The 27,844-nt window shown below is 59.3% G+C and overlaps 1 protein-coding gene across 2 annotated transcripts; it reads left to right on the plus strand.

The window, feature by feature from the left end:
* The first annotated feature begins 327 nt into the window (after positions 1–327).
* Positions 328–22,147, plus strand: TMEM255B (transmembrane protein 255B). Of its 2 annotated transcripts, none has more exons than XM_081551588.1 (9): positions 328–512; positions 5,892–6,034; positions 9,053–9,115; positions 14,602–14,691; positions 15,081–15,161; positions 16,262–16,347; positions 16,831–16,990; positions 18,324–18,467; positions 21,677–22,147. In XM_081551588.1, the coding sequence occupies exons 1-9, from the start codon at positions 458–460 to the stop codon at positions 21,821–21,823; spliced, it is 969 nt and encodes a 322-aa protein (XP_081407714.1). In that variant the 5' UTR covers positions 328–457; the 3' UTR covers positions 21,824–22,147. The 2 variants fall into 2 exon arrangements, with proteins under 2 accessions (XP_081407714.1, XP_081407713.1); XM_081551587.1 differs by having other exon boundaries at positions 345–524.
* Positions 22,148–27,844: the final 5,697 nt, after the last annotated feature.

Below are 27,844 nucleotides of genomic sequence, written 5' to 3' on the forward strand. Positions count from 1 at the left end.
AAGGGTTGGGTGTGACTTAGCGACTGAGCGCGGCGCAGCAGAGCAGACAGGAACCCACCTTCCTTTCCAAACAGCTGTGTCCATGTGGCCACACCAGGGGAGCCCCCTTCCCGCAGATTCTCAGCATTACCTACCGCCCACCTCTAAGGGTCTGCCCATGACAAGGCCGGGGGTGGGTGGGTGGGGGAGGGGGGCCAGGGTCGGGGGGTGGGACGGGGGCGGGGCGGAGCGAGGGGCGGGGCGGGGCGGGAGAGGGGCGGAGCGAGGGCAGGGGCGGGGCGGAGCGAGGGCAGGGGCGGGGCGGGGCGAGAGCAGGGGTGGGGCGGGGGGAGGAGAGGCGGGGCGCGGGTGGGACGCAGCGGCCAGACGGAGCGGACCTGGGGGCCCGCGCTAGCGACTGGTCCTCGCGCCCCGCGCCCCACGATCGCTGTCGCAGCAGCGGAAGAGCAGCCCCGGGATGCAGCCGCTCCCGCCGCCGGTGCCCGGGCCCCTGGCCCTGCTGGACACGACAGGTGAGCGCGCAGGTGAGCCGGGCTCCGTTCCTCGGGTGCCGAGCTCCCACGGGCCCCCTCCCACCTCTTTTCTGAGGGTCCCGCCTGCGCGGGCCTCTGCCGTCTCTTCTCCAGGGTCTTCTACTGCAGACAGTAAACCATGACCCAAGGATTTCCCTCCAGCCTGAAGCAGCCCAGCCGGGCTGGGACACAGGAGGCCGGCGCCTTTATTCTCTGCCGGGAGGCCGCCAGGAGGGGGCTGTTTTCCCGACGGGGAGGCGGGGAGACTTCCATAGAGAAAAGGCTCTGGGATGGGGGCGGAGACACCTGGGTCCTGCAGGGCTTCGCGGACCATCTAGTAGGAAATGCTGGTTTAAACTCCCAGTCCTGCAAAGTCTTGGCAAAGCCTCTTTAAAAATCATATTAGTGATGTCACTTGATTTTAAAATGATAACCGAGGAATCAGGCGTCTTTATAAAAGAAACAATTCTGTGACCAACACTCTCTAAAACCAAATGCAAACAGTTACTGATTATAACAGATAGTTGTTATTATAGTTATTAACTGCTTATGGTTACTGCCATTATTATATTAGAATGATTTGATTTAAAAATAACATTTTAGATTTTTCTTCTAAGGAGGAACTTTAAATTAAAAAAATGCTAAGAGTTGATTTTTTATTTAAAAATACTAAACATTAGTGTGGCTGGGATGGGATTATGGGCGTTTTCTACCTTACATTTCTGCATTCACACCCTTGGGGGTGTGTTCTGTGTAAAAGTGGAAAAAAAGGGAAGTTGTTGGCTGAGGGCATGTCCCTGTGTTGTGGTCTGTTTCCCTGGGATGGTTGCTTTGTCCCCACGGCCGCTGTTGAGAGTAGATGATTAAACAAGCTCCTTCTTTCTGGGCGGCCTGGGCCCTGCCTGCCGGGAGGGGGTGACTAGGTGACTGCCTCCCAGCTTTGTGATGCACCCTTCCAGCTGCACTCAGTGAAGAAGGTGCAGAGGGAGGGACAGTGACTGGGTCTACTCTGTCCTTGCACCTGGTCACTGAGCCGCTGAGGCTGGGAGGAGGCTGGGAGAGGGCTGGGAGGAGGTTGGGAGGAGGTTGGGAAGGGAGGCTTGGAGGGGGCTGGGAGGGAGGCTGGGAGGAGGTTGTGAGGGGAGGCTGAGAAAGGAGGCTGGGAGGGAGGCTGGGAGGGGAGAAGCACTGGGCTGAGCCATCTTAATGTTAGCACCAACCATGAAGCTCTAGCTATCACGCGCATCAAATCACATCCAGAATCCTCACCTATGCTCTCACTGCGCCTATAGCGGTGAAGCGGCAGGCCAGCAGAGAGCTGTCATTATCCCCACCTTGCAGATCACTGGTGCATTCAGCCTGAGGGGATACAGGTGTGGGAACCCCATGTCAAGCAAGAACCCCATGGCCCCTGCTCTCAGGGTCAGAGGGGTGGGGGCACCTGCAATCATTCAGCGTGTCTGGCAGCCCCACAACGTTTCGGGCACAGTTCATGTAAATTGCCAGCACAACTCTAAGTGTAATAGTTGAGGTTTTAGCTGACATGCAGGGCACAACCTTACGGGGCTTCAGTTATAACAGTGCACACGTGAGACGGGACAGGATGGTTGAAGGAACAAGTCAGGGAGTCTGGTTTTTCCCTCCAGCATGGAGCCCCCCTCCTCTCTAAAACCTGACCTGAAAGTGCACGTGTGTGATGGTGGTCAGGAGCACGGCCCATCTTCTTCTCTTGAACTCGTTTCTTGTCTGATGTTTGTGTGAAGCCGCGCGTGTATAATGCGAGTGCAGGCTGGGGCCCCGCCTTGTTGTCTCTCTCGTGGCGGGGGCCCAGATACTGCGGCCTGTGCCACTGAATCGGGGCCGCTCAGAACCATCCCTTCCCCATCTGCTGTCTTCCCAGGCCTCACGCTCCCTCAGCAGCTACGATGCAACCCTGACAGAAGGGCTGCTCGGGTCCTGTGCTGTTTATCATGTGGCGGGTTCACAGGGAAAGTCACACTTGGGGAAACGCGGTGAAACGGCGCAGTTAGATTGAAGATGGTTCCGAGGAAGGAGACGCCTTTGGCGAAGCCTGTCAGGATGTCACTAACAGACTTGACGAGGCCCCAGAAAAACCGTTCACCTGGTGGGTGCCCTCCGGTCCCCACTCCTCATGTGGCTTCCTAAAGGGGCCGATCAAAGCGGAGCTGAGAGCCTTCGGAACCAGAGTGCCGTCACAGGGAGGCGAGGGGGTCAGCCAGCCGGGCCCACGGAGCTAAGAGACCTCCAACAGTCGGACCGGCAGTGTGAAGCGGGCACTGAGATGTCAGTTAATTATTTTGAGCATAATGAGCATATAATGCATTAAAATAGTAAAAATAGCAAAGCCCTCTGAGGAGGAGGGCGTTTGATAATTTCATCAAACACTTAGTCCCATAAAATTTCGTTTCAGACATCTTCCTGCTCTTAAAACACACTTTACGACCAAGATTGGTCTGGGTCCTCGGGAAGAGCGGTCGAGGGTGCTGCCCAGGAGACAGCACGGCTGTGGGCTCCCCCGTGGGGCTCAGGGCTGGGCGGGGTGGCCCGTGCATAGGAGAGGTGAGCCCCGGGCCAGGTGGACAGGGCAGAGGCTAGAAGGGCCCCTCCGGCTGCTGGACGTTCCTGTGTCACTAGTGTGATTGTCACATCAGTGTCCAAGGTAACAGCTTCGCTAATTTTCCAAACCGTAGAAGGTGTGTTTTTAACTTTTGTGTCCTTTATTTCAATGTACCTGCCGTTCTAAAGTTAATCACCCAGGACAGGATGTCGCCAGTGGGGAGGTATCTGTCTTTCTCTCACTCACCCATTTTCAAAGTGGCTTTGCCTTTCCACGGCCTCTTCCCCCCACAAGACAGCCCAGATCAGTCGTAACCATTGACCTTTTGGTCTCCGGGGGAAACCACCTTGTACTTGAATCCTTGGTTTCAGGCTTTGAATATATGCAAGGAAAAATAAGTGATTGCTTCTGCATGCTTGTGACTCTACCAGGAAGATGCAGCAAATAGCAGTGAATGAGGGAAGAGCCCTCCATGGGGACCCCCAGGCCTGCTGGGTCCCAAAGGTGTGAGTCGCCCCCTTGCACCTGGGCTGTGCTTCCTGGAGACACTCCTCTAAATGGTTCACCCTCAACAGGTCTTATATATTTGCAATAAAAACTACCAGAAAATAGCAGTGAAAGAGCAGGTGAAGGGTGGAGGGCCTCCGGAATGAAGTGACCTTGCTGAGAGCTTCGCCCCAGCCAGGCCAGGGGGTAGAGCAGTGTACCCAGGCTGACCAAGCGATTCTGAGTGAGCATGTTGACTCAGGGCTTCGGGTAATTTATTTCTGAGTACGTGACAATGTGGTTTTGCGTGGCATAGCCTTGGCCTGCCGTTAAGCTTTGCTGATGGGACTGCAGACAGCGTGTAAATCTTCAGATGCACAGTCTGGGGGGGAGGCAGGTGAGTGCTGCTGCCGGGGCCCGAGGTCATCTGAGATAGTATGTGTATGTCACTCGTATCTACCTCTATGCGACCGCATGGACTGTAGCTTGCCAGGCTTCTCTGTCCGTGGAATGGTCCAGATCGGAGATGGTGGTTGTGGTCAAATGCACATCTGCTTCCCCAGCAAACACGTGTACACACACACATCAATTTTGAAAACTTTGGTGTGGGAAGATGCACCACGCTTTTCTTTCATCCTGTTTTGTTTTGGAGTCACAGGGATCAAGACAGCTAACTCTGCAACAAGCAAAACATACCAGCCTGGATGGGTTCTGTGTGGATCTCTCATCGGCCCTCTGCCTGGCTGTCTTTACCTCTGTTGTGTGGTTGTTGATGACCACGTAGGGATGGATGGGAGTAACTGAGATTTGATTACGGTAATAATTATTAGTATTACAATGATGGTTATTGTAAACAAGGCTTCTTGCCTTCCCTGAGACACGTGTGGGGAAGGTAGTTCCACAAGAAACCCAGAAGTCAAGGCTTGGGGGAGGGAGGTGCCAGTGATGGAAGGGTTCCTCTTTTGCTTTCTTGAGTTCTGTGACTACAGATACCAGGGCATCCACAGTAGTGCCTTGCAGTCTGGAGATGTGATTCTGTTACCTAAGCAGAGTCTGGAGGTGGATGAGCCAGGGGGGTCTCTCTGCCCCGCCTCTCTCTGGGTGGGACTTGCCTTGTCGAGGTTCCCTCACAGAGCAAAATGGCTGCAGGGGCTCTGTCTTTGTGCTCACCCTCCAGGCTGTGGCAAGGATGAAGGGGAGGAAGGCAGAGGGAATGGTTCCTTCAAGCGATTTCCCGTAGGTTCCACCTGACACCCCTTGTTGAGATGGAGACTCTTTGCTGAGGATGTAATCACCCAGCAGAAGAGGTTGGGAAATGCCGTCTCTCAGCTGGCACGTTTCCACATTCAATAACAGGGGCCCACTGACAAGGGGAGAGGGAGGCGGATGTGCAGGAGGGTGGTGGTGAGCTCTGCACACGTTTATACTTTCTGCGCCTCCCATTCGATGTCTTGCGAGTTTGGCGCTGAGCCGAGACCTAGAGTGGACCAGCGAGCCGGCCTGGCTCAGGGTGGAGCCTGGGACAGGGTGCACCCACAGAGTAGCATGGCTTCGTGGGCGGCCCGGAGGGGGCGGGCACCCTCGCTGTGCCCAGCCTGCTCAGGCTGGTCCAGGCCGGGCGCAGAGGTCCTCCAACCAGCCTTGGAGTTGGGGTGGGGTCCAGGCCTGGGGAGCACCAGGCACGGAGTGCCTGCTTGAGTGGCTGCCTGGCCGTGGCCGGTGGCTGGGGCTGGGGTGGAGGGCTGGGGACTTGGGACCTGGAGAGGGCTCGGCTGGCCCGACTTTACTGAGAACCCGCTATCTGCAGGCGCCATCCTAGGCAAGAGGAGGGCATCGGGGAACGAGGTAGAGCCCCCTGCCCTCGCAGGGCCCATTGTCTGGGGGTCGGCGTTAGGGAAGTGGGCACAGAACACGTGGATGGTGACCGTGGCTAGAGACGCTCTGGGTGCAGCGGGGGCCTCAGGGGAGGGTGGCCGGGCTCCTGTTCTCACGCCAGTGGTCGGCGGGAGGCACGGGTGAGCGCGGCCGGGCGGGAGGACCAGTGGGGTCTGTGTGCCCTTCACGAGATGACAGCAAGGAAGCAGGCCAGACCTCAGGGTGGGCAGAGGAGGGGGCGGCGAGCGGTCCCGCTCTCAGGTCTGGGGAGGGGAGGATGAAGGCAGACAATCATGGTCCCCCGGGGAGCGCGTCCCAGGCCCTGCCCATGAGCAGAGGGCTGCAGGCAAGAGCCGTGGCTGCTGGGGTGCCTGCGGGGTGCTGGGACCCTCCCCGAGCCCAGCACCTTACCGACCGGCTCCTCCTGTGTCCTCCCCCAGGAGGGCTTGTGAGAAGAAAGAAGACGACGCTGTGGTTTGTGGGGGCTCTGCTGCTGGTGTCCGCCTCCATCCTGACTGTCGGCCTGGCCGCGACCACGAGGACTGAGAATGTGACTGTGGGCGGCTACTATCCTGGCATCATTGTGAGTGTTGGGTCCCTGGGGGGCGGGTCTGGGGCCCAGGATATAGATTTCCATGTGGTGCTGACACACGCCACCCCAGCCCCACAGAGGTGGAAGTTTAGGTGATTGCCTGCATCGTCAGATGGCCCTGTGGGGTGCAGGGTCCTGAGAAGTGGGGGAGGGAAAGGAATCGGAGTCAAGGAGTGCGATAGGCCCTCCCCAGGGTGTCCCCAGAGTCCCCGGAGGGAGCCAACCCTCTCGGAAATTGGACTCGGACTTTAAAAGAGGCCACGAAGCCTGGCCACGAAGGTATGCTGATACGACTGCGTAGGAGCAGCAGAAAAATGAGCTGAGTGCGGTCCACATCTCTGCTTCTGGGCAGTGACCCCATGCGGCAAAGTCACAGCCTAGCCAGACCTGGCAACAGCAGCCCCCAAATCTGAGATCATCAAGACTCTGAACTATGAAGTTGTGTCCACTGTTGACAGTAAAGTTTGCTCCTGATGTTGGCATCGCACTCAGGGAGCGCTGTGGCATTGCCTTTTATCAGACGCAATGCCCGGGGCGGAGTCTCACACAGTGATTAACAGAGACCTTAAAAATGAAGCTTGTTTAATTTCTCGCTAAAATTATTATCCAGATGAGTAATGATGTTGATGACATTTTAGCAGGGATGAAAATATTTTACAAACATCCTTCATTTCATCTGTATTATTCTTTATTTCTATACCTTGTGCTGTATAAATCTACGTTACCTTCCTGTGTACAGTTTATGAGTAAACCCCACGTCTATGCGGATGGTGTTCTCAGTGAAATCTCTCGAGAATCTGGCTTCCTGGCCTGTGTCCTGGACGGGGCGGGGTGAGCTGGGGGCTGGTGGCTGTGAGGATGTGTCCTCCAGACGACCTGCAGAGTGTCAGGATCAATTGCGAGGAGGTTTTCCATGTTCTCCAAGCTTCGGTGGCTCAGGATTTCACCTTGAGGTCACCTTCAGAACATCCTGGGTGTGTTCAGAGCCTCGCTCTGCAGAGAACCTGACTCCTGGGCAATGACCAGGGTGAAACTGGCTTCAGCTGAATGGTTTTGAAAGCAAACGGTGGATGTGACAGATGAGCTTTGCTCAAGGCAGATGTGGATGAAAGTCACTTCCGGGGACACACGGCTCCAGCCCTGCAGTGAAGGGCGTGTCTCAAGCAGAAACTGGGCGAGAGGGTGCAAACACCTCAACATTTTGGAAAGAGGATTTTTTTTCAGACCCCAAAACATGGAACTTAAGGCAACAAGAGACATTTTTAATTCATTTATATTGGAGGGGATTTTGCTCTTTTGGATGGTGGAGCGGGACTGCAATATTTGGAAGAAAATGCTTGTCTTTCCTTACTCCTTGAGAATTTTTAAATTACTGGTGAAAACTACATCTGTGCGTTCATGTCTGTCTCATGGATGTCCTCACAGGTAACACATTCATGGACACAGGTAGGTCTGACGTTTAGTGCATTAAATTTGGTGCCATGGCCTTAGAGACGCCCCAGCCCTCCTGGCCGCCCCCCCGCCCCAGCTCCACACAGTCACTCGGAAGCCAGCGGGCAGGCAGAGCCCCGGGCACCGTCTGGCGGGCTCCAGTGCCGGGTCTCAGGCCACCCTGGGTGTCCGTGAGGGGCTTGTCTCTCCTATTGCCCTGAGCAGTAGCCCCCAGCATTGCTGGAACTCCGCTCTTCAGAAATCAAGACATTCTGCTCCGCGTGGGCATGGTGGGGGTGAGGTGCCTGCACCCCTGGGCGCTGAGACGTGCACAGCCCGGGAGTTCACCCCCTGCACCCGTGTCACCCACGCCCTGGCGAAGAACCAAGGCCGAGGGGCACGCGGACGGTCCCGGGAATTCCCTGCCTGCCTGCTCGCCTGAGTGACAGGCGTCACCTTATCTGTGTCTGGAACAGCCTGGGTTCTGGCTTCCTGATCCTCCCCAAGGGGTCAGCTGTCCTCCTCCAATGGCCCATGAGGAACCCTGGGATGGGCCTCCCTCTGACCCCCTGACACAGAAGATGGATCCCCATGAAGATGTTCTCCGTGTTGGGGTAGGGGCCTGTGACGCTCTTTTCCCGGAATCAGTTTAACTGATGTGTTGTTCGTATCACTCAGTGTTCAACTCAGCAATATGTTCAACTCAGATGTGTTCACTTCAGTCGTGTCCGACTCTTTGCGACCCCATGACTGCAGCACGCAGGCTTCCCTGTCCTTCACTATGTCTCAGAGCTCAAACTGATGTCCACTGTCGGTGATGCCATCCAGCCATCTCTTCCTCTGTCGTCCCCTTCTCCTCCTGCCCTCAATCTTTCCCAGCATCAGGGTCTTTTCCAATGAATCGGCTCTTCTCGTCAAGTGGCCAAAGTATTGGAGTTTCGGCTTCAGCATCCGTCCTTCCAATGAACACCCAGGACTGATCTCCTTTAGGATGGACTGGTTGGATCTCCTTGCAGTCCCAGGGACTCTCAAGAGTCTTCTCCAACACCACAGTTCAAAAGCATCAATTCTTTGGTGCTCAGCTTTCTTTATGGTCCAACTCTCACATCCATACATGACTCCTGGAAAAACCATAGCTTTGACTAGACAGACCTTTGTCAGCAAAGTGATGTTTCTGCTTTTTAATTCGCTGTCTAAGTTGGTCATAGCTTTTCTTCCAAGGAGCAAGCGGCTTTTAATTTCATGCCTGCCGTCACCATCTGCAGTGATTTTGGAGCCCAAGAAAAGAAAGTCTGTCGCTGTAGGAGTTCAAGTAGTTGAACGCAAGATGGGAACATGGTTGAGAGCACAGCTGCTTTCACTGTGATCACCGGCTTTGATGGCTCTCAAGAGGCCCACCCACTGGGTGTGAGCTCCCCGCTCCCCGTTCCCCGGCCTCCCGCCCAGTGCTTCCGGCCGCGGGGGTGGGGGTGGCCAGCCGTGCCCTCCGATGGGATGTCCTGAGGCAGGCGGTCACTGCTCCGTGTCCGATTTAGGCTGTCAAGCCTGTAATCTGAGCGCTTTCTCCTTTGGTATCAGCTGGGCTTCGGATCTTTCTTGGGAATTATTGGCATCAACCTGGTGGAGAACAGAAAGCAAATGGTGAGTGTGTGTTGTCAAATATGGGCGGTGGGGCGTGCGGGGGGGAGTGTGGGGAGTGTGGGGGGAGGTGTGCCGTGGAGTGTGGGGGCGTGTGGGGGGAGTGGGGGGGTGGGGAGTGTGGGGGCGTGTGGGGGAGTGTGGGGGGAGGTGTGGGGGGCGTGCGGGGGGAGTGGGGGGGTGGGGAGTGTGGGGGAGTGTGGGGGGCGTGCGGGGGGCGTGCGGGAGGAGTGGGGGGGTGGGGAGTGTGGGGGCGTGGGGGGAGTGTGGGGGCGTGGGGGGAGTGTGGGGGCGTGCGGGGGGAGTGCAGGGGGCGTGCGGGGGGGGGAGTGGGGGGAGGTGTGGGGGCATGGGGGGAGTGCGGGGGCGTGCGGGGGGGAGTGGGGGGGAGGTGTGGCGGGGAGTGCGGGGGGCGTGGGGGGAGGTGTGTGGGGGGAGTGCGGGGGGCATGCGGGGGGAGTGCGGGGGGAGGTGTGGCGTGGAGTGTGGGGGCGTGTGGGGGGCATGCGGGGGGAGTGGGGGGGTGGGGAGTGTGGCGGGGTGGGGAGTGTGGGGGCGTGCGGGGGGAGTGCGGGGGGCGTGCGGGGGGAGTGCGGGGGGAGTGGGGGGGTGGGGAGTGTGGGGGGGTGGGGAGTGTGGGGGGCGTGCGGGGGGAGTGGGGGGGTGGGGCGGGGAGTGGGGGGGAGTGCGGGAGGAGTGCAGGGGCGTGCGGGGGGAGTGCGGGGGGAGGTGGGGGGAGTGCGGGGGGAGTGCGGGGGGAGGTGGGGGGAGGTGGGGGGGAGGTGGGGGGAGTGGGGGGGAGGTGGGAGTGTGGGGGAGGTGGGGGGTGGGGGGCGTGTCGGGGGGGTCTGTGGGCTGGGGGGTGGGATGTGGGCGGGAGCATGTCCCCCTCACAGCTCTAGCAGTAGGTGTTCCTAGGAAAGCCCTGCCCCCATCCAGCATCCCAGAATCAGCCTCTAGCTTTGCGCTGTAAACCGGAGACTCGGGCCTGAGTGGGTGCCATTCACATCCCAGTCTAAGTGAGCCTCACCCCTGGACTGTGGGTTATGTTCCACAGCCTCATGTGGTGTCTTAGCAGCTAAGGTTGGGGCACAGGAAGAAAAGTGTGGGGTTGGTCATTAGTTTAAGACACGGTTTATAAACTTCAGGCAAAACCACGCACGTTCGAGGGTTTGTCCTTGATTCAGGAGCCCTCGAGAGTTCTGCTTCTGGGGTATGACTGGGCAGAGACAGGGTCAGTGGAAAGCCAGGAGGACTGTGTTCAGAGGGCTTTGCAGAGGGCACGTCCACAGCCTCTGTGTGTCTGTGGGCTCTGCGTGCCAGCCTTGATCGGTGCTACAAACCTGATTTTTTTATTGACTGTTTCCATTTGGAATCTGTTTTGCTGATGTGCCCTTTGGGAAGTAGAGCTATAAGAATGCTAGTTAATTTTGCAGGTTCAGTGTGGCAGGCCTTTGTGAGGTTCAGAAGGGATGTGCCGTTTCTGCCTCATCTCGAATCATCGCCTCAGACCTTGCTGGGGTTTCCGCCTCTACGTGCGCTTCTGTCTTCCTGCGGCGTCACCAGTGCCGCAGTGGCTGCCCTGGGCGTCCACGGTGTGTGAGGATGTGGGGAAGGCGGCGCCTCTTTGGGAAACAGCCTGGCAGCTCCTCAGAGGGTTACAGCCAGAGTTACCGCAGAGGAAGGCGTGAGCTACTCTGTCTCCGCGCTGGCCACGCTGGTGGGCATGACGGGGGCTCATCGTGGAGTTGCCTTTCCTTGATGAGTGACGTTGAGCTGCTTTTCATGTTCTGGTTGGTTTTTCTACATCATTTTTTGGGAACTGTTAATTCAAGTCCTTTGGCCATTTTTAAACTGGGTCATGTCCTGTTGTCAGTCCTTTATATCTTCCAGACACCAGTCCCTTATCCGATAGATGACCTGCAGGTGCCCCACCCCATCCTGTGGGCTGTCTTCTCACCTTCTTGACGGTGTCCTTTGAGGCATAAAAGTTTTCAGTATTCAGTTCAGTTCAGTCTCTCAGTTGTGTCTGACTCTTTGCGACCCCATGGACTGCAGCACACCAGGCCTTCCTGTCCATCACCAACTCCCTGACTCCACCCAAACCCATGTCCGTCGAGTCGGTGATGCCATCCAGCCATCTCATCCTCTGTCGTCCCCTTCTCCTCCTGCCCCCAGTCCTTCCCAGCATCAGGGTCTTTTCCATTGAGTCAGCTCTTCACATAAGGTGGCCAAAGTATTGGAGTTTCAGCTTCAACATCAGTCCTTCCAATGAACACCCAGGACTGATCTCCTTTAGGATGGACTGGTTGGATCTCCTTGCAGTCCAAGGGACTCTCAAGAGTCTTCTCCAACACCACAGTTCAAAAGCATCAATTCTTCAGCACTCAGCTTTCTTTATACTCCAACTCTCACATCCATACATGACTACTGGAAAAACCATAGCCTTGACTAGATGGACCTTTGTTGGCAAAATAATGGCTCTGTTTTTTAATATGCTGTCTAGGTTGGTCATAACTTTTCTTCCAAAGAGTAAGCGTCTTTTAAGGCTGAAGTCACCATCTGCAGTGATTTTGGAGCCCCCAAAATAAACTCTGCCACTATTTCCACTGTTTCCCCATCTATTTGCCTTGAAATGATGGGACCAGATGCCACAATCTTAGTTTTCTGAATGTTGAGTTTTAAGCCAACTTTTTCACTCTCCTCTTTCACTCTCATCAAGAGGTTCTTTAGTTCTTCTTCACTTTCTGCCATAAAGGTGGTGTCATCTGCATATCTGAGGTTATTGATATTTCTCCTGGCAATCTTGATTCCAGCTTGTGCTTCATCCAGCCCAGCGTTTCTCACGATGTCCTCTGCATATAAGTTAAATAAGCAGGTGACAGTACACAGCCTCGACGGGCTCCGGAGTTTCATCAGTTACATTTAAGTCTGGTCTGAGCATGTGTGCATAGTCGCTTCAGGCGTGTCTGACTCTTTGTGACTCTATGGACTGTGGCCCGTGCGGCTCCTCTGTCCATGGGATTCTCCAGGTGAGAATACTGGAGTGGGTTGCCATGCCCTCCTCCAGGGGATCTTCCCCATCCAGGGATCAAACCTGTCTCTGTTACGTCTCCTGCATTGCAGGCAGATTCTTTACCACTGAGAGTTGATCTTGCATGTAGCGTGAGATGGGTCCACATTCCAGCTTTTGCGTGAGGTCTGTGGTCGTTCTCCTGTTCAGCGTGTGCATTCACAGCCCTCACTTTCCCTGGTCCTGGCTGGGCTGTGTCCCCTCTCGCCTGGACCCTGTTGTCGGGGCAAAGTACCCCGTCTCCACCCAGCTCTGGGCAGCCCTCTTCATGTCACAATCTTATCTGCTTGGTATTTGCATTTTAAAATCACCTGCCCTTGTTGGAATGTAGACGGTGGGCCCAGAGGAGATTCGAAGATGACCTTCTAGCTGCTGAGTAACAGCTCCCTCTTCTAGGAGAGGAGACCCCGACTGGACAGGGAGGTGCATTCACAACATAACCCAGAGCGTCCTATGGTTGCCAGGGCAACAGACACATTCCCTTCTGCAGCATCTGTGGGGTCTGGCCAGCCTCACACAGGAGAGGCACCTTCTGGGGTGAACGGTCCTTCTGCTAATGTTAAACCACTAGCAGCTGGTGGGGGCCGCGAGGCCTGGGAAGGATGAGGCGCTGTGACGGAGCCCAGGACACTCAGGTCTCGGCTGAGAGGACACTCTCCTGATGCTTGTGCTGACAGGTTTCCTATTTCCAGCCGAGGGCTTGAGCAGAGGACTTCCACCGTCTTTCCCAGCACCGTTGCCTGGACCCTGGGTTCTCGGGCGGTCATCCCCGAGCCGAGTGTCTTGCGCTTGTGATCCTGCTAGCCCTGACCCCTAATGTTTCCTGAAGGTTGATGAGGACGTTCAGGTCGTGGCACCCGTGCAAACCGACTCAGGCCACATTTATACCTCCGCGGCAGGCGGGTGGCCCTGCGCGCCACAGTACCTTGGAAGTTGTGTGCTTTCTGTGAAGCCTGGAGGCAGTTGGGTGGAGGTGTGGCGTGAGGGTCTTTCAGCCGAGGCTTCAGGTCAGAGCCAGCTGCCAGCCAGGACGAGGAGCGCGGGTCTGTGAGGTTGTCAGGTGGTGCCCGAGGGCCTCACCGGGGCAGCGGGCCTGACGACGGCTCTGCTCACCTACCCGCTCATGGTGAGACCGGCAGGGCCCCCGGCCCTGGGCCAGCACTCAGCTCAGGCACACGGGCTAGGCAGACACCCACTCCCAAGAGGCCCCAGTGACAGGGCTGGACGCAGGCCCACCGGCCCAGCAGAGCCGTCTCTAGGGATAGCTCCGCTGCTCGGGGACGCCTCAGGGCCGTGGGGGAGAGGGGGCGCCCCGAGGGGTCCGTGCCTGCCATGGGCTGTGTGTCGGTCCACTGGAGCAGGCTTGCCAGTTAGCTGTTGCACAGCGAGGAGGGGCCGCAAGGAGGGCGCCCGGCCGCCTGCCCCTCGGAACAGCCCCGTGCCACCTGCCCCTCAGGACAGCCCCGGACCCTCTGCCCCTTGGGACAGCCCCGTGGCGTGAGCGGGCAGCTGCTGGCCACGTTCTCGAAGCTGAAGATGAGCTGCCATGTGCATGAGTGTCATGCTCTACTTGGCAGCTTGTTTTTCACAGGTTTGGGTGAAAGTTCCAGTCACTTTACACACTTCCCAGGATGGAGTACATGCCCTCATATTGTGGGTTGCATGGCGCTGGGAGGGGTCCTGGTGCAGGGCTGACACCAGCGACTCCAACAGGAGGGCATGCAGGAATTTTCCACTTTTGTTATTTGTTTTCATAAAGCTGAAATCGTTTCACAACAAATATCGAAAAAATGTTACAGAGATGGCCGATCTGAGACGTGAGAACAGGTTCTCAGCCTCACGAATAACAGAAACGCGGGGAGTGAGAGTGAGGCTTGTCTGCTGTCAGATCGGAGGAGGCCTGTGGTAGAAGCGGGCAGCGTCCTTGGGGACATCAGGGGCGTGTGTCAGGCTGTGGGGGGACCCGCTCGTCCTGGGTTCTGGCCTGCGGAGACGCCCTGCCGTCTCCCTCGGCACCCGTGGCCCCTGGGTCCCCGGAGCCCATCCTGCAGAAGCTCGTGTGTGAGCTCAGACTCTTCTGTGGAACGCGATCAGGGTCTTGGTAGCAGAGTTTGTTACAGCAAGAAACTGCTGTGCTCTGGGAGGCCCCGGCTCATCCACGAGGCTGTGTGGTGGGGCGACAGCTCCCTGTGTGCCTGCACCACCCCTGAACCCCATGAAACAAACAAGCGACCGGGACAGGCCCTGCTTGGGAGGGCGTTGCCGTCCCGGCCGGCATGGAGGGTTTCCAGTGGCCATGGTGGGAGGTGAGGACCCCGCGGAGCTGCCGCGGGGTTCCGGAGGGACTCGGGACCTGAGCGGGGTGGGGTGCTGGAAGGTTCCGCGGCGCCCGAGCCTCTCCCATCTCTGCTTCCAGCTGGTGGCGGCCGTCGTGTTCATCAGCTTTGGCGTGGTGGCGGCCTTCTGCTGCGCTGTCGTGGACGGCGTGTTCGCCGCTCGGCACATCGTGAGTTCTCTCTCCCCAGTCGTCCTGGATCGGGTTTCAGGTGCTCTGTGGGTTTAAGAAATCGTCAAACGTTCAGCTTCGTTTTGCGGAGCCCAGCTCGGCGGCCCTCGCTTTCTGCACGCCCTTCTGCTGTTGGTCGCTGAGCTGTCCTGCCCCCTTTCCCCTTGCTGCCCCCACCGTAGCCAGGACACGTTAGACCCGAATTCCCCACCTCAGTGGCTCTGGGGTGAGCCGTGGTGCTCCTGCCCCATCCCCCCGGGGGGCTCTCACTGGCCGTGGCCTCTCTCCTTCGGGCTGGGAGCCTGTGGTGACAGCTCTGAACTCTCCTCTGAACTCTCCCCGGGTGGCTGCCGATCTGGGCTGAGGCCGCCCTTTCCACTTCCCTCCAGGAGCCCAGGCCCCTCCTGGCGGGCAGGTGCCAGTTCTACTCCAGCGGAGCTGGCTACCTACACGACGTCTACCAGATGGAGGTAAGGGCCAGAGCTGGTCCTCTCTCTGACCCGCGGCCTCTGCCCGGGGGCCATGGCCCTGGTCCACATCTGACTGTTCTGGCCCCAGCGTGTCTCTGCGCGTGTTCACCACGTGTCCAGTGAGGAGCCGGGTGTCTGCCGTCACCTTCACCATGCAGTAACAGTAGCCCTGAGTCACCTTGTCCAGTCTGTACGGCTTTCTAGATGAGCCTTTCATTGACATAATTGGTGTAACACAAAGCTCGGACACTACGCTCACATAGGTCCTAGCTCACCGCCTGTCCGGGGCTGAGGACACAGGGCGCTTTCGCTTCTGTTCTGGGAGCAACGGGGCTGTGGTGGCCGCATGGCCCCCTCTGTCCTGCCGTCTCTCATCTCACTGTCTTGTCTGTGAACATTGGTCAGTTTGGTTAAACACAGCCTCTGATGCTGTGTGCACAGGTCAGGCAGGAGGGGTGCGGGGTGGGTGGTGGGGAGAAGGCGGGAGCAGGGGCGTGGCTGAGGCCTCGTGGCTGCCAGGGGACGCTGCCCTCAGGGAGAAGGGCCTCTGCTGCTGCCCGCCCACGCGGGGGGACACCCCTTCTCCGGGAGCCTGGCCCGCACTCCCAGAGGGAGCTTTGGGGCCTCGTCCTGGTCAGTGGGGGCACTGCCTGAGTCCCTGTCCTCACTCATGCACGTTCCTCCCCGCAAGTCCTCCCTAAGGTCCCTGGCCTCCCTCCACAGCCGGGTGGTCTCTGCCCCACATGGGGGCGGCTGTCTCGTGACACTGGTCACAAAGCTCTGAGGAAGGAGGGGAGGCCTCTGCAGTGTGGGGACCGGCTTGGTCAGACCGAGCTGCAGGGAGGTGCGGAAGGGTCTCCCACCCAGAGGGGTCCCTCCCTGGAGGCACAGGGCCCTGTCCCCCACCTTGTCCAGCAGCAGGCGCTGGTCACCTGGTCCCTTGCCCCCCCCTGCAGGGAGGCCGTGTCGCCCACCAGCCAGGCGGGTCAGGAAACACTCACTCCGGAGGGGCGGCTGCCCGGCTTGGGGGCAGAGTGCTGGGTGAGGGTGAGGGTGAGAGCGGGGCAGGTGTGGGCACCCGGCCGCCTCTCTGCTTGCAGGTCACCTGTCACTCCCCGAACGGGGGGTGTCCGCTGAAGGTGAAGAGCAACAGCTGCTACTGCTGTGACCTCTACGACTGCCGGAGGTGAGAGGCTCCCGGGACAGGGAGGTGCAGGCCTGGGGCCTGGGCAGGTGTGTTGGAGGAGGCCTCCTGGGGGTGCTGGGGGCCACGACCCTGCTTCTGGAGGGGCTGGGGTCGGGGATCACCACCCTCTCTGGCCCTGATTCCCTGGGGAGGGGCTGGCGGCAGGCGCAGGGCCCTGGGGTGTTTCAGAGCCGTGTTCCCTGCCCCCTGCCCGAGGCTGGAGGGGTTGTTCCGGGGTTTGGTCCAGCTCCTGGAGGTAAATCTCAGTTCTGTGGGGACTGCCCCCCCAAAGCCTAGGACCCCTGGAGTTTGGGCCCGCACGGGGCAGCGTGTCCTGCTCTGCTCAGAGGCCTGGGGCGCTCCCGGGTGAAAACGGCCTCAGGGTCCGCTGCCTGCTGCATCTCCCTGCAGAGGGCCCCGGGCCCCCGCCTGCCCGGGCAGCGCCTCCGCAGCTGCGGGTGACGTGTGCCCCTTGCCATGCAGTGCCCAGAGCCCCACCACCTACCACGAGTTCGTGGGCGTCGGCGCCTGCCGGGACGTGCTGCAGCTCTACTGGCTGCTCTGGGCCTCGGCCGCGCTCAATGTCCTGGGGCTGCTGCTGGGGGTCGTCACTGCCGCCGTCCTGGGGGCCTTCAAGGATGTGGTGAGTGCACCCACCCCCACCGTGCTGGCCACGGCCTCAGCCCTTCAGCCCGTCCTCCCTGCAGCGTGAGCGGCCTGAGCCTGCTTAGGGACCACGCCACCCTGGCTCCAGGCCTGCGGAATCCCAGCGCCTCCGGCCCCATGGGTCCGGGGCTCGGGCCTGCACTTCCCCAGGCACAGGTGACTCCGTGTGCGTCCCTGAGAGCCTGACTCAGTGTCTGGACGGCTCTTCCCACGGCCGGCGTCCTCCACAGGGGACCGGCTGCTCCAGGCCGTGTTCTCAGGCGGAGCCCGCGGGGCACCTCCCACAGCCGCCCGCACCAGCAGCCACGCTCCCGTCACCCAGCTTTAGAGAAAAGGCAGTGTGATCGCACCTCCAAACGCCCCCACAGCCCAGACCCCAGCACCTCCCCCACTCAAAAGGCCGAGGGGCGGCTTGTTACCGCTGCCCCGGAGACTGGCCATTGCCCGCATCTCTCAGCTTAGCCTGGAGCCTCAAGAGCTGTGACATGTTTCTGGAAGGTTTCCTGACCCCAGACGAACCCTGGAAGACCCCAGGAGACCTCGGTGCCCCCGTAACCACCCTTCTCCCCGGCTTCCACCCTGGGCCACGCAGACCCCAGGCCTGGCTTCTGCTTGGTCACCAGCTCGGCAACCAGCCAGTCCTCTTGCCCCTGGGATGGCCGGGGTCCGTGGGGCTCTCTCGGGGGGCTTCTCCTGCTGTGGCCGGTCAGAGTGTTCCCGTGGCAAATCTCCGAGGACAGGGAGGTTAGTCTTGATGAGTGCAGAGAGTCTGGGCCCTGAGAGCCTGGTGGAGGCAGCTGGTCTGTCCCCAGGCACGGTGGTCAGCCCAATGGGTGTCCCAGAAGGGGTCCTGTGCTCACTGAGTTTGTGATGAAACCGCTGCAGCTGCTCTGGGGAATATGGCAACCCCCCAGAAAGGCTGCTCGTTACACAGGACGCAGCTGTGTGTAAGCCATGCGCTGGACAGCTTCCTCTCGCAAACCCAGAGCTCTGGGGTGTTGGGAGAAGCAAGCAAAGTGACTCTTTAGAATTTACACCTATGAGTAGATGCTCTTGTAAGTGTGGTGCGTCCTGTAATTGGAGAATTATCGTAAACAAAGACACTTCACGCACCACCCAAAGGTCCCTGCTGTCAGGGCTCCGGAAGGCAGGTGCCAGGTGGGCTTTACTTCCATCAGAGGGAGACCCACGGGAGGACGTGGACGCTGTCCCCTGGGGACTCCACAGGATGACAGCTGTCTCCTGAATGACCGCCGACCAGGGCTGCCCAGAGCCAGGCTCGGCCGACGCGTCTGCATCCTCTGCCGCAGGTCCCGCTGGCCCAGCTGGCCTACAGCCCGTCCATGGCGCCTCGGGCCCTCTACGACCCCGCCCAGCAGATCCTGGCCTACACGGGCTTCCGCCCCGGGCCCCCCACCGTCCCCACCTGCTCGTCGTACCCACTGCCCCTCCAGGTAGGCTGAGTGCCTGGGGCGGGGCTCATATCACGGCAGCCTTCACCTGGGACGTGCTGCTTGGGTGGGACATGGGGGCGGGGGGCTTGGGCTGAAGGAGTGTGGGGGTCTGTGGCTTCCCCTCCTGATTAGGTGGGGGACGGTGCGGCTGGTGTGGACCAGCAAGAGGAGCGGGATGGCATGAGGGGTGCCCTGGGTGTCCCCAGGACGTTCGCCGGCCCCAGGGGTGCCTTTTGGATGTCCTTTGCTCCTTGTGGCCCTGGAGACCCAGGCAGGTGAGCCTTTGGGGCCTCAGCTTTCCTAACCCCCATCTGGGGCCCCCAGAAGTTGGCTGCAGTTGCCTGGCCAGACCGACCGGGTGGGCCAGCTGCCTGGCCCCTGGGACGTGCCAGAGTCCCCGAGTGGAGCCTGCGGGTTTGCCAACCTCCAGCCATTCCTTACCCTTGACAGTGGCTACCCCGTAGGCTTCACTCTAACACACATCTGGTGGCCTTGGGTTGCTGTGGGAGGAGGCGTGTGGGGTGAAGCCTTATTCACAGAGCAGCATCGCCGGACCACCCACCAGCCACCAGCACACCCCCAGCGTGACGGCCAAAATGCCCTCAGCTGTCGTCCTATGGCCTCGGGGGGCAGAGGGCCTCCGTTTTGGGAGGGTGGCCTTGGGGCATCCTCTGGTCTGTATCAATGATGATGGGGGCCTGATCCGCTTTTACCAGCAGCACGTGTAGGAGCACAGTCCCACGCATAGCAGGAATCAGGCTTCGAGGAGATGCCAGATCCATAATGCTGTGTGTGTCTCGTCAGGAGGAAAAGGACAGATGGCTGTTCCAGCTCTGCTCCCAGCGGCCAAAAAAAGGGACTCTGCAAGGGTTCCGTCCAGTCACTGGCAGTGGAGAACACTCCTACGTGACAGAGGGAGCGAGCAGCTGTTGGGGGGCTGTTTTGAGCAGTTAGTCCAAAGAAAAATCGCAGAAGAGAACTCACCTGCCTTACTCCCTGGGCTGCCTGGTCAGGAAATGCAGGAATAAGGACTCAGTGAGAATCAGCTCCTATCCTGTCACGAAGGGCCTTGCATCCTTTGCTAAAGGACTTTTTGTCTGCCTTCCTGATGGTCTCACCTGTGTGAGCAGAGCCTGGCTTAACTCTGCTCTGTGGTGGCTTCCTTCCTGGTTCCTGGTGGTTTGTTCCTTGTTTCCTGGTGGTTTTCCCTGTGGTTCCTGGTGGTTTTCCCTGTGGTTCCTGGTGGTTTTCCCTGTGGTCCGTGGAGGTTTTCCCTGTGGTTCCTGGTGGTTTTCCCTGTGGTCTGTGGAGGTTTTCTCCATGGTTCCTGGTGGTTTTCTCTGTGGTTCGTGGTGGTTTTCCCTGTGGTTCGTGATGGTTTTCCCCGTGGTCCGTGGTGGTTTTCCCCGTGGTCCGTGGAGGTTTTCCCCGTGGTTCCTGGTGGTTTTCCCCGTGGTTCCTGGGGGTTTTCCCCGTGGTTCCTGGGGGTTTTCCCCGTGGTTCCTGGGGGTTTTCCCCGTGGTTCCTGGGGGTTTTCCCCGTGGTTCCTGGGGGTTTTCCCCGTGGTTCCTGGGGGTTTTCCCCGTGGTTCCTGGTGGTTTTCCCCGTGGTTCCTGGGGGTTTTCCCCGTGGTTCCTGGGGGTTTTCTCCGTGGTTCCTGGGGGTTTTCTCCGTGGTTCCTGGGGGTTTTCTCCGTGGTTCCTGGGGGTTTTCTCCGTGGTTCCTGGTGGTTTTCCCTGTGGTCTGTGATGGTTTTCCCTGTGGTTCCTGGTGGTTTTCTCTGTGGTTCCTGGTGGTTTTCCCTGTAGTTCCTGGTAGTTTTCTCTGTGGTCCATGGTGATCTGTTCGTTTCATGGTTCCTGGTCATTTACTCTGTGATCCTTATTGCTTTATCATGTGGTTCCTGCCAGTTCCTCTGTGGTTCCCACTGGACTATTCCGTGGTTTGTGTGCTTTGCTCCCTGGTTCTCTCAGTGGCTCATTTCCAATGAAGAACACAGCATGCAGTGTACAGTGGGGGCTTGGCTCCCCGCAGACCTGAGAGGATGTTCTCTGGAGATTTCCTCTGTCCTCTGAGGTCAGAAAGAAGCGTGAATTTGAGAGAGAGAAAGCAACAGAAGTGGGCAGGGGCCCAGGGCCCTTGGACCCCAGAGCCCCCTTAGAGGGTCTCCAGGATGAGGGGCAGGCAGGAGGGTCCCCCCTGGCCCTGGGCTCCTGATGGGTGGAGAGCAAGGATGCACTTGGCCCCATCGCAGACCAGAGCCTGCATGAACTCACCTTGTCACATCGCAGACGGTGTTGCTTGCTTTATTTACTTAATGTTGGTTTTAAGCAGGCATTTTTAACCCTTAGAAGTTAAGAAAAAAAGAGAAATTAAAGAGGTTTGTTGGCTGGTGGAAAAAAACTGGAAGTTTTATTCTTTAAAAGCTGTGCCATGCCCCGACATTTTCTTTGCAGGATCACTTTGCATCCAGCTATGTTAGTGTGGGTTCTCCTGAGATCCAGAGCCAACAGCTCGTCTGCACAGAGTAGACACACAGAGAAACGTATTTGTAGATGAGGTGGTGCAGGTATAGACTTACAGGTAGAGAAATAGAGAGCTAGAGGAAGAGTCCCAAATCTGTAGGGCAGGCCAAGGCTGGAGGCCCTGGGAAGAGTAGGTTTTGCAGTTTGCCTTTGAAGGTGTCTGGAGGCGGAATTCCCTCTGCTTGAGGACCTCAGTCATTTCCTCTTCAACTGATTGGATGAGGCCCACCTGCAACAGAGAGGGTGATATGCTGGTCTACATGTTCATCACAGCTACAAAACACCCTCAAGATGATACCTAGACAGTAGTCTAGCCAAGTTGATGCATAAAATTAACCATCACACACTATGGAAAACATTGATGTTCTTGGTTTTCCCCTTAAAATATGAAACGTTGAGTAAGCCCAGGGCCCCAGACGAGCTGGGCAGCCTTTTCCTAGGACAGTGTTCACGGTCTGTGTGTCCAGTGTCAGGTGGTCCACGGCCACCCTTCTGAGTGTCGAGACTGGTGCTCCACAGGTGAGGTGGGGGCCCCGTGGGGCGGAGTCAGGGCCTCCTGTGGCCCCTGGGAACGCAGCCTCATCAGGAAGCAGTCACTGCCTGGGGGCCTGGGCCTGGGGGCTGAGCCCAAGTGGGCTCTGAGGGACTCCGGTGGGCTGAGGAGGCTTTTCTGTTTGATTGCAGCTGCCTGGTGGCTTCGCGGCCTCATCCGGCTCCGACCTCCTTCTACGTGAGGACTCCCAGCCTCAACCCAGCTCCAGCTGCAGGCATCCCCCTAACGCCCCCACCCACCTCCTCGCCGGGGAGAAGCCCCCTCCCTATACGCCGTGATGCAGGGGGCGGAGACGGAAAACAGTACTTTGGTCTGTTTAAGAACAAAGCAGCCCCCTTCCCACTGTGGCCGCCTCCCGGAGACCCTCCCTGGAGACCCTCCCTGGAGACCCTCCCTGGCGCATCTGGGTGGGAGAGGCCAGGACCGTGCGGGGGACCCCGGTGGTGAGGCCGCTCCGCCCCCCCCCCGCCCCCCGTGGGACCACACCCCCAGCTGAGCTACAATTCCCACTGAAGCGGCGGGGCTCTGGCCTCACCGCTTACAGAGCAGTTTCATTTCTTTTCCGTCCTCCTCATCCGTCATCATGCACATTACTGAAGGCAGCATGGCTGTGCGTGGTGAGGGCCGCTTCCCAGGAGACGTGCTGTTCACATGTGCGTGTCCCCGGGGACGGCAGGGTGGCCACTCTCAGCGCGGCCCTCCTGGTGCGCGTCTGCCCAAGGGAAGTCCTCCCTGCTGGAGTATAAGCTCTGCGTCCACGACAGGCCGGGGGTCTGCGTGGGCTCCGCTCCAGTGGTGTCTGGGGGTTGGGGGGCCGCGAGCTCCTGGGGCTGCATCTGTCTTCAGTGAGGCGTCTGCGGGTCTGCTCCTCGGCGAGGGGACCCCACATGGGCCCCTGGCCTGCAGAGCAGGCGCCCCTAAGATGCCGGCTCTCTGCTGAGAAACCCCTGGAGGGGCTGCCTGGGAGCAGCTGTGCCCAGTATGGGCCGAGGGCAGCTCTGCCCGCGGCGACACGCCTGAGGAAGCAGGTGGGCGCAGGCCTGGGGCTGCTCAAACCCTGTCAGACCTGAGTTCCCAGTTACAGCCCGAGGAAAGGGGGCTGGGGAGGAGCGGGGGCGGGGGCGGGGGAGGAGCGGGCGGGGGCGGGGAGGGGGAGGAGAGGGCGGGGGAGGGGCGGGGGAGGGTAGGGGGAGGAGAGGGCGGGGGAGGGGAGGGGAGGAGAGGGCGGGGGAGGGGAGGGGAGGGGAGGAGAGGGCGGGGGAGGGGAGGGGAGGGGAGGAGAGGGCGGGGGAGGGGAGGGGGAGGAGAGGGCGGGGCGGTAGGGGACGGTAGGGGGCGGTAGGGGGCGGTAGGGGGCGGGGGGGGGGAGGCGGCTGAGTCGCAACAGGACGCGGTCTCCGGCGCCCCCTGCCGGCGGGGACGCAGTTCGGTCCAACAGACCCGTTCCAGCCCCCACGTTCAGGACGGGTCCTCACGTTCACACACGTCTTCCTCTTCCGAGCGTGTGGACGCGTCCTTAGAGCAGGGAGGGACCCCTGCAGGGCGAGGGGGCACGGACTCCCTGGACCCCTCACCCGGGGGTGGTGTCGGCCTGGTCTCTGTGTCTGTCGTCAGCAGTGTTGTGTCTACGGGAACGCGGTACATCGCTTCATTGAAAACATTTTCTCGCTAAAAAATACCTAAACAATCACAATAGTGACATCAAGGCCCACTGATCAGGAGTCACTACACAACTGTAATAAAGAGACGGTTTGAGATACCACAGGAATCACTGAAATGGGACACGGAGACATGGAGTGAGCAAACGCTGCTGGAAACATGTGCCAGCAGGCCCACTCCGCTCAGGGTGGCTGCAAGCCTTCCGTCTGCAACGACAACAGAAAGGGCAGCGTGTGCAGAGCGCGGTAACGCGAACACCTGTGTTTTGTCAGACGTGGGCTCACGAGCCTAGTGCTGCAGGTTGGCCTAGCTCGGCGCTGGCCTTGTGGCCTCTGTGGGCAGGATGCGGCCCCACCCCCGGCTGTCCTGGAATTTCAGCTCCAAAGGTTACAAACCCGGCAAGGCCACTCCTCATTAATTTGGAATTTTAGGTCGTCAAAGTCACCATGACCAATCCTGCTGAATTCTTTGACTCGCTTTGGGCATATTGTTAAAAACAAACCCAGCAAAATTTAGGCGGAGTAATTCCATCGGCCGAGGTGGAGCCTGCGGCCACTGAGAAGCAGCGTGGAGGCTTTGAAAAGTCCTCGCTCGGCCAGCTGGCTGGCTGAGGAGTTAGCCTCTCTGCAAAGCTCTCCCTCCTGGGGGCGTCACGTCATGATGGCAGGCGTTTGGGGCCTGGAGAGGCCAAGTGTGCTCCCAGGGCCCCAGGACGGGCGCCCCTGTGCCCAAGGCAGGCTCTTGCTGGATGAGTCCGGCCCAGCCCTGAGACGGGCAGGTCATTTTCCACCAAAGAAACCTGGTTTGAACATCACGTGACACAATGGCGTGTGAGAGGAGAGTTCACATGGCTGTGTTTCCCTGCCTAGGTTGCCGAGAACACGGAAAATGTTCTCGTTTCTGAGACTCATAGGAACCCAACGGGCCTTGTTTAGCGTGAGGAAGGTCGTCTTACTACACACGACACTCGACAGACCCTCGAGTCCCCGGCTCTGCTCCGGCCCAGCAGGTGCCCCCGCGGCCTGGGCACTGGGCAGGGAAGGAAGGGGGCTCCCGGACCGCAGCTGGGAACAAACTGCCATCCCCTCCCTAACGTGACCCGACCTCATCACAAAGGCAAGGAGGCAAACTCCTGACTTTGCAAAAGTTACACGTATAAATTTAGGGACTTTCATAAAGAATTTCATAGTCACTGAGACAATTATTTATGTTGAGGAGTACGTCAGGATGTCGTGCATAAGTCAGGAGCCATCGAGTGACCCCAGTGGGCTGAGGACCAGGGCCCGGCTCCTCCCTGCCCGCTGCAGGCACCCCTGGCTTCCCACCGTCCAGGAGAAGCGGCCAGGAGCCCCCTCCCCAGCCCCATCACGCATGTCTGCACACTTTGCTTCATGTCAGGTGAGGTCCTGTCGTCCCACTTTCCGTTCGTGGTGTCTCTTTGCAGATGCACAGTCTGTCCACGCTTACCGAGGACACCCGGTAGACCTTGTGGGCACTTAGGGCTCTGCGTGTGTGGTGCCCACTGGCCTGCTCGGGGTCAGGGCGTGCCCATCCAGCCGCCCTCCCCGATCGCCGCCCTGAATGTCTTAAAGAACGACGCAAACCATACCTCACAGTCCCGGATGGACAAGCGCTCCTTGGAGCCAGAGAGATCGTGTCTGTCTGGGGTCGGGTGGGCTCCAGGAGGAGTCTTCCTGTCCAGGGGATCCTTGATTTCATGGACTCAGTGTTTTGGGTTCAAAGTGCAGAAACATGTGATGTTCAAATGCCTGCAACCGTGTTGCTTGACAGTGAATTCTGGGCACAGGGCCGTGGGTCAGCACGAGGGCTTCCCGCTCTGCCCGCAGCCGGCCTGGGCTCCGCGCTGCGGTGTGCGAGCACCTTCACGCGTCCTGGAAGTGTCGGTCAAGGTGAGGATACTGCCTGACCCCAGGACCCTCCGCAACCCCCAGGCTAAGCCTCTGAGGGGGGGCCTGCCCCCCTGCTGCCCTGTGGGGCGCTGGCATCCTGTCCTTTGGGGGCATCTGACCTGGTGCCCACTCTGCCAGGCAAGAGCAGGAGAGGAGAGGAGAGGACCGACGTCAGGGCCGAGCTCCAGAGCCGCTCTCGTGGGTAGCCGACCCAGCACCTCCAGAGGCTGGGGCGCCGCGCCCGAGCGGAACCCCCATGTCCACGGGCTGGATGGTGCTCGAGACCAGGAAGGAGTTCTCTTTCCTCTCTTCCTTTGGTGCCCCGTCCCGCCCCCTCAGTTTCTGCACTCAGATACGAGCCCCGAGCTGGGGGCATCCTGGAGCCAGAAATCCCACGACCGACTGGCAAACACCTGAGGTGCCAGGCTGCTGGCTTCCCCAACGGGCAAGACTCCTGTAACGGCAGAGTTCAGTGCAGGCCTCCGCTGGGGTCTGAGGAGGGAAACCAGACAGTCCCACCGGGCACCAGGGCTGACCCCTTGCGCTGCCTGAGGTCAGGGTGTCCACCGGCTCCGTTGACGCATCTGGGGACCCACAGCAAGTGCCTCATCCGCCCAGAGTTTAAGAACTGAAGTGTTTAGTGGAGCCAGGGGTCTGTGGTCCGTGATGTCGACCCACTCAGTGGTTCCCGGACCCACACATGACTGGACGGGGAGGACCTTGGTCCAGGGCTGCAGGGAGTGAAGACGCAACCCCTGGACCATCGGACCTGTCACTGACCCCTGGAGCAAATAGCAGACGCCCCAGAGCATGGGCTGACCTTTGACCTCTGACATGACCCCAGGTGGGGTCAGCGGCCTCAGCGTTTCCCCAGACTGTCCACACCTGCGTCTCCCAACCATGCTGTCTGCCTGCCAGGTATTTTCAGCTCGCCTGGAGCTGATGAAAAGTATTAAATTCCAAAGCCAGCAATTTTGCTTTTGCCACAAAAATGTCTCTATCCCTCAGCCCAGCCACAAAGAATGTTAACAATTCAGCCCCAGCCTGCTGGTGGCTCAGGCCCCCTCCCCGGCCCCAGGACTCCCCCACCCTGCACACCCTGTGTGCCCCCTCCTGCCCTCTAGCCTCCAGGGCAGCTCCCTTGCCTGGCACACAGCACCTGCCCAGGCCTGGCCTCAGCGTGCTCTGGGCGCCCTTCCCAGGGACCATCTCCACCAAGGCCTGCCAAGCCCGGAAGGCTCTCCCTGGGCCTGATGCCCATGGGGTGTAACTGCTGCGCCCCCGGGTACCACCGTGGGGCAGGTCCCGGTGGGGCCTCTCCCACCCCTCCCTCTGCTGACTGACCGGCCTCATCCTCGGTCACAGACGAGGAGGCGGGCTGGAGGCTGGGGCGTGGGAGGGCCAGGGAGGCTGTTGATGGGAACAGGGGTCCCTGCTGCCATGATGGAATGTTCTAGAACTGGACGTGAGTGCTAGCTGCACAGCCCTGTGAAGGTGCTAAAACCTGCTGAGGTGTGCACTGTTGGAGAGTGACCATTCTGGTGTGGGAGCTGGATCACAGAGGACGCGCTTTTCAGGTGTGGCCAGGGGACCGTGTGTGCTCCATGAGCAAGACGCCCGTCAGCAGCAGCGCTGGGAGGGACCCTTGTCTGCTGAGTGGCCCGCAGTCACCACCGCCCCTCCCGCCCGCCGTCCCCTGTTGGGACAGTCCTTCGCCCCCTCTGGGCGTGGGGAGAGTGCAGTGAGCTGGCGGGAGCAGGCCTGCCCTCCCGGTGTTGGGCGTGTGCCCAGCCGAGCGCCCTCCCGCCCCGAGAGGAGCGGGCAGGGCCTCAGTCATCAGCGGCTCGTGGGTGGCACCTGCCTCTTTCCCTTTCCTCAAACTTTTTAATCACGAAAATGAATGACTACTATAAATTGAACAGAAAGTGTGCTGAAAACCCCGGTGTGAGCGGCAGCTACTCAGAGCCAGGCCCGTTACCCAGGCCGGGGCTGCCCCCCCACCCTGGCGCCCACCCGCCTGCGGTTCCGCTGTGTGGCTTGTCCTTTGCTGAGCTGCATGCCTGTGACAGACCCGCGGGGCTCTGCCCCTGAGATGGAGACTCGTGACTGCCCCTTTGGCTGTGGGTGGCCTTGGCTGGTCTTGGGGTTCCTATGTGTATATGGGGCTCCTAGTGTGGATTTAGGGTGCACGGAAGACTTAGACTTTGCTGGACAACGCCCAGCCCTGGTCCTCGGGGTCAGCCCAGACCAGTCTCAGCTCCAGGCTGCCAAGATCAGGTCCTGCTCGATGCGAGAACCTTTCACAGCTGTGAGCGCCGGGGTTCCTTCCTATGCTGTCTGTGCCCGCATTTCCCCCTTATCGATAAAGCTGGCCCAGTGGGCACACACCTTGGCCACTGGCACTTCCGGTCCTGTCCAGCCCGTCTGGTCTTCTGTTGGGTCATTGCTCTCACTGATTTGCAGGAGGAACGCTATCCTTTCTTGGTTAACACGGTTACCCCACGTTAATCGGTCACCGTAGTTCCCGAAGTTTCCTCTTAGCTGGGCTTGTCACTCTCTTTATGGTGCCTTGATGAACAGATGTTCTTGATGATCGGTTGGTTTGTTTTAAGTGGACTTTATTTTTTAGAGCAGTTTTAGAATCACAGCAAAATCGGCAGGAAGGCACAGAGACTCTGTACAGCCCCATCTGTGAAGAGACTGTCTTTGCCCCGTTGTGTCACCTTTAGT

This window comes from Giraffa tippelskirchi, chromosome 12 (genome assembly GCF_054371585.1).
Source record: "Giraffa tippelskirchi isolate mGirTip1 chromosome 12, T2T-mGirTip1v1.2.pri, whole genome shotgun sequence".
In the NCBI taxonomy this organism is placed as follows: domain Eukaryota; kingdom Metazoa; phylum Chordata; class Mammalia; order Artiodactyla; family Giraffidae; genus Giraffa; species Giraffa tippelskirchi.

Bases quoted from the DNA above. Each gene is read 5' to 3' on its own strand.
- TMEM255B (XM_081551587.1), top strand. From the start codon at position 458: ATGCAGCCGCTCCCGCCGCCGGTGCCCGGGCCCCTGGCCCTGCTGGAC. The intron at 525-5,891 runs GTGAGCCGGGCT...GTCCTCCCCCAG, and splicing joins CACGACAGGTGAGCGCGCAG to GAGGGCTTGTGAGAAGAAAG. The intron at 9,116-14,601 runs GTGAGTGTGTGT...CTCTGCTTCCAG, and splicing joins TGGAGAACAGAAAGCAAATG to CTGGTGGCGGCCGTCGTGTT.